The sequence below is a fragment of the Sinocyclocheilus anshuiensis genome, unplaced genomic scaffold (genome assembly GCF_001515605.1).
Source record: "Sinocyclocheilus anshuiensis isolate Anshui unplaced genomic scaffold, SAMN03320099.WGS_v1.1 scaffold197, whole genome shotgun sequence".
NCBI classification, from domain to species: Eukaryota; Metazoa; Chordata; class Actinopteri; order Cypriniformes; family Cyprinidae; genus Sinocyclocheilus; species Sinocyclocheilus anshuiensis.
Window position 1 is genome coordinate 140,018 of NW_015540856.1, and position 5,809 is coordinate 145,826.

Below are 5,809 nucleotides of genomic sequence, written 5' to 3' on the forward strand. Positions count from 1 at the left end.
AATCACAAGAAAAAAAAAAAAAGGTCTGTCCCCATGATGGACAGATCGTTAATGGCTGGTCCTTGTGGTAATTACAGTATTACAGCCTACTCCTACCAATGAATTTGCTCAGCCGTGGTGGTCAAGAGCTCTACTTGCGCTGCCTTGGTGGCCTACAGCACCTCTGTGGTGGTCTTCAGCCCCACCTGCACCAATATGGTGGTCTATGGTCACCTCCCTCCTTGACTTTTTGTTTTCTATTTTGGACTGGGGAACGTCTGGAATCCGCTCCTTTAATTAAATTCAAGTTTATTTGTATAGCGCTTTTCACGATACAGGTCACTGTGTCTGTTTGAGCACATGGCTTATTGTTTGTTGTTGCCATGTGCTCTCCTGTCTGTTGTCTGACCCCGCCCTTCTTGTTATCTCATTATTGTTTCAGTTACTCTAACTGTGTCTCCCTCGTTACCCTCCTCGTTTGTCTCCCTATTTATTCTCCTGGTTTCTGCAGTCCTGTGCTGTTTTGTCGTTTAATGTCTGATGTCACTCGTGAGATGTGTGCTTTTGACACGTGTGCTTCCTGTGTGGCATTGCTCTTCCTGTTCCTGCCTTGCTCTGCTGTGTTGTGCCCTTGTGCCTGGCTTGCCTGCCTGTTTTTCCCCCTCAGGGTAGTTTGTTTTGTTTTTACTATTAATAAATGCCCATCGTCCTGCAATTGAGTCCTCGCTTCATCCCTCATCGGAACCATGACAACTCTTTATAGGTTTGAAATTATTTTAGTTTTTATCCTGGATTCACTGAATCTTGCAGTCTACTTTTTGGCAGCACTATGTGACTCAAAACTGGAAAAAAAATCCCACCGTGTGTATTCAGCTTTACTCTGTATGTTTGCTCTGTTTACATTCCATTTCACCAGTTTTTAGTGGATTAGATCTGTTTATATTAATTGATTATATCATCACCCCAAAGCCACATTCACTTCACCTCCGCCCTAAATATGCTTTATAAACACGCATATGATTGTTAACTTTTTCTTAGAGGATATTGAACATTTAATCTCCAGCTACTATGGAAATATTCTGTTAAAGTGAGCTGAGTTTATGTGGAATGTTAAGCATAATTGTGGTTAGCCAATCATAATAATTCCAGAAAATAAGACCCATCACCAGGGGCCCATTCTTCGTACGTCACTAACTCAGTTAACTGGATTTGATTGTTGATGATTTGGCATGATCTTGGATTATTTGGTTCTTCGAAGCTCATCCTGGACTTGCTGTCATAGCAACAGGTCCGTAAGCTTAAACCTTCTCGGGAGCAGACTTATTTCATGTAAACAGGATTAGATTGCACTTTTTTAAGTGGAATTGATATTTAAAATCTATCCCAGCCAATGCTACTTTATTACAAGAGTACCCTACTAATCCGGGCATTAATTTGAGTGGTGACAGCTATTATGGGAGTGGCTTGATGGAGCGCAAGAGATGCAGATAACTTGATCTTGACCCTTAAGAAACTTTAATTAATGCTGTCACATAACAAATCTGCTTCAAAGATAAAATTACATGAATTGCTAATTACAACATTGAAATAAAAATGTAAAGCCTGTACAAATACTAGAAATCGTGAATATAAAAATTGGGAAGCATGTATAAAACAAAAAATAAAATAACACATTTCATTTATCTATTATAACATTTTTGTAGTTTTGTTCACTTGGCTGTTTACTTAAAAAGGTCCAGAAATTTGTCAAGTTTCGTCAGGTGTCTTTTTTAATTATATGATGTCATTATGTTGCTGTCTTGCCGCCAGCCAATCGCTGCATTGCTGATCGTGGTTTCGAGTATCGATACATCTGCCCTTTACGGGGAACACGAGAACGCGCAGTAATCTTAGACAACTTAATCCAGATATTTTAATCAAATCTGCAAATTCGTTTAAAGAACCAAATTAGCCAGAGATCAGTTATCAGGATTAGAAGAGGTACTTGTGTTAAGCGAGGTACGAAGAATGGGCCCCAGGAGCCCCAGCGTGCCCTTTCTGTTTCTATTCAGAGCAAGTCTAAGACACACCCAGAGCATCATTCCAAGCCCACAGAGTGAGTCTGCTTCATAATGGGGCACTCAGCGTGCATGATCACATGGCTCTAGGTATCAAAAGAGCCCTGGGGAGTTTTAAAACACATTTTGGGTTCGTTGAGGGGGAAACCCACTGAAAAGCATTTAATAGTAGCTTTCTGGAACGCATCTACTGCTGAGTAGAATGTTTCACTTTCTAAAGGCCTGTTGACACCTAGAATTAAAAGCATCACAAATTAAAGATCTATTCACTAAGAGAGAAATGAAAAAGCACTCTGGTTAGTCGTGTGCATTATTTCTGTACAAACACTCTCTTACTTTAACAGTGGCGCACAACAGCTTGAACATCAGCTGATATTTTGGTCGCAGCATTATTTTTATAAAATGAAGGGGAAAACCTCATTCTAATTAATTGAACAATCTCATCTTATTTGTTTTGTCTTTGCCTATGCACACTACTGTATATATTTGGTGCCATTTGTGTCCAGTTTATCTATTTAAAGCAAAAGTTCACCCAAAAAGGAAAGTCTGTCATCATATACTGTATATTAATCATCATGGCTTTATTCTCTCTTTGCATAAGCAAAAGCATAAGCATGTTGAATCTGTATAGAGGTGGATTCATAAGTCATATTTACAAAAGGTGTTGAACATCGTATGCAGTAGTGAACGTCTCATTGCATTTGTGTCCAGTGATTGTGATGATGTGATTGTAGAATCAGCATTTGTTAGTCTGGGCATCATTAACTTGGACGGACTCATATTGTCAGTCTATAGAGTTTCGTTTTCTTGTTTTCTAGGGATGTGCCACTAACAATAGATGAATCATGATACCTCAGTCACGATATGATGCATATTGCACTTTATATTGTGCATACGTTGCCAGAGTTTTTGTTTGTTTCTTCTTGATGATTTAATAACAGATTGGGCACTTTGTATTTGTGCAACTATGCTACAGTAACATTCACCTCAACATTGTTTTTAAAAAAGCACGGCTCTTTGGAGAGTTAACATTATTGCACAATAGATTATTCTAGATATTGAGTGCATCCAGATATTTCTACAGACACACACCCCTGAACTACTGTGCAGTGTTGAGTTTCATGAAGAAGAGCCTGAAGCACCAGATCAGAAAGATCTCAAACGTCGCAGGGCGATGGATCAGAGACCCTGACACCAGTGACCTCACACAGATGGATGGAGGGAGTGAGAGGGAGGAAAAGGGAGTGTTGTACACAGAGGCCTGAACAAACAGCTGAGGATCAGAAATTCCTCAAACAGTGCGCCGTGGGCCGGATGTTCTCGCTCCAGCAGAGCCGGGTGTGGTGGGATCTGTAAACACTGCTCTTTGATACGGGCTGATAGAGCTTCATATTACAGTACCACCACACCACTGTAACCCAGATCTCATCCAGAGTATTGTTTGTTTATTATGTTGAAAAATGTGTATATAGACTACTGGTTAAAAAGATTTGAATAAGTGTGATTTTTGAAAATGTTTTTTTAATGTTTTGGAAAAAAATATTGTATGCTTACCAAGGCTTTTATTTGATGAAAAATACAGTAAAAACAGTAATATTTTGAAATATTATTACAATTTCAAATAACTGTTTTCTATGTGAATATATTGTAAAATGTAATTTATTTCTGTGATGCAAAGCTGTATTTTCAGCATCATTACACCAGTCTTCAGTGTCACATGATCTTCAGAAATCAGTCTAATATGCTGATGCTCAGTTATTGTCAATTATTAGTGCTCACTTATTAACAATGGTTCTTATTATTATCATTGTTAAAAGCAGTTCAATGTTATAAACAATATAAATGTCTTTACTCTCACATTTAATCGTTGAAGTGTCCTTGCTGAATAAAAACATTAATTTATTATATATATTTTTTTTAAATTGTACTTACCCCAAACTTTTGAATGATAGTATATCATTATTTCCACAAAAATATTAAACAGCACAACATTGCTAATAGTGAGAGATGTTTCTTGAGCAGCAAATCAGCATATTAGAATGATTTCTGAAGATCATGTGACACTGAAGACTGGTGTAATAAATGAGCACCGCAATAAAAATACATTTGACATTTTACAGTATATTCACATATTAAATATATTACATTTAAATTGTAATAATATTTCATAATCTTACTTTTTTTACTGTATGTTCAAATAAACGCAGCCTTAGTGAGCAGAAGAGACTTATTTCTTATCTTCTTTCAAAATTGTAGTTATTTCAAACAAGTATTTTAAACATATTTTCCTTTTCGTTTCAGTGACCAATAAGAAACCAGCGCAGGTGTTCCTCACGAAGGTGAAGCAGTTTGAAGGCTCCTCGTCTTTCGTCAGGAGATCACAGTGGACCATCAGTCAGCTGCGGCAGGTCAACGGCATCGACTCCGTCCGAGTGAGTAGATGGGCTCTTGCTCCTTTAGATGCTGTGTTCTGTTGGATGGCATTAATCTTTGACTGCTTCTCGTCATCCTAAAATGTTCAGGATTGCCCAGAGTTTGACTTGATATTTGAGAACGGATCCGACCAGTGGACTGCAGGTTCAGCTGGAGAGAAGTGTGTGTTTGTCCAGGTCCTGCATCACACATGTCAGCGGTTCATCCCCGAAAGAAAACCAGAGTTCATCAACTGCCCCTCCAAACTGCTGGGAGGTGAGACGTCCCGTTCAAGCTTACCGTGCACCCTCTCTTTCACTATACGCTACATGTTTTTGTTTTTTTTTAATAATGGGGCACAACATGTTTTGAAGGAAGAAGGATTAAATTATTGTTGTTGTCAAAGACTTTATATGTGCAATTTACTTTGTAGTATATTTTTGATAATACCTAAAAAAAATATCCCTTTCACATGAATGAATGAATGAAGGTCTATTATATGCATTTGGCTCATAATTTTATATAGTGGCTTTTGAAACTATTGTACTATTATTGCACTACTATACTGTAGTAACAAAAACATAACTTTTTAAAATGTTGCTTTCTGTTTTCTTGTTTTGATGTTCGATTATTGCTAGAAAATAATGTAATCATATAAATCTGGTTTTCAAGCTATATTAAAGGTCGGAAATTTTGGTAACATATTGCGAAATAAAACCACGCATATAATATATATTTTTTATATTATATTGTAAAGTTCTTTATTATTCCACTGTATTGTCTGCAGTACAGCAAATCTGTGTAGTTCCTCTAATCATGAAAAGCTTGTTACTTTTAGTTTTCTGTGTCTTTGATGTTTATAGCTTATATCCTAAGGACATGATTAATGGAGGCTTTTCTTTTACTATAATTACCCTCATACTCACTTTATTTCAGATACTTTCTGTTTGTTGACATATTACTGGATGTAATTTAGAGGTGTAACAATACATAAATTTTCTGAATGCAACCCTGCTTATGCAACTACATTAATCTTGACATATGACTTTTAAATAATCAGTTGTGTTAGTCAGTAATCAATTTAAAATGCCAAGAGATTCTCATTTTAAGTAGCTAACAATAATAGCTTTAAAGGTCCCATATTTTACACCCTTTTGGAGTTTTATTTTAGGTTTTGATGTCCTTAAGAATATATATTTGCGGTATAAGTACCAAAAACCATCTCAATATATTTTTACAGCTACTTTCTCAGGAGCTCTGCTGAGAACAGGTCGATTTTGGCCTGTTTAGTTAATATTCATGAGCCTCTCTTCTGATTGGCCTGTTGTTTTCTGAGTGACGCATGGCCAGGCCAACCACAG

The 5,809-nt window shown here is 36.9% G+C and overlaps 1 protein-coding gene across 1 annotated transcript in view; it reads left to right on the top strand.

The window, feature by feature from the left end:
• The window catches only part of LOC107687855 (syntaxin-binding protein 6-like), a 27,831-nt gene that overhangs the window by 19,815 nt on the left and 2,207 nt on the right, over positions 1–5,809 (top strand). Inside the window, exons 2-3 of the mRNA XM_016485331.1 lie at positions 4,338–4,468; positions 4,559–4,724. Coding sequence (XP_016340817.1) covers positions 4,338–4,468; positions 4,559–4,724 — 297 coding nt within the window. The remainder of the gene's footprint in view (positions 1–4,337; positions 4,469–4,558; positions 4,725–5,809) is intronic.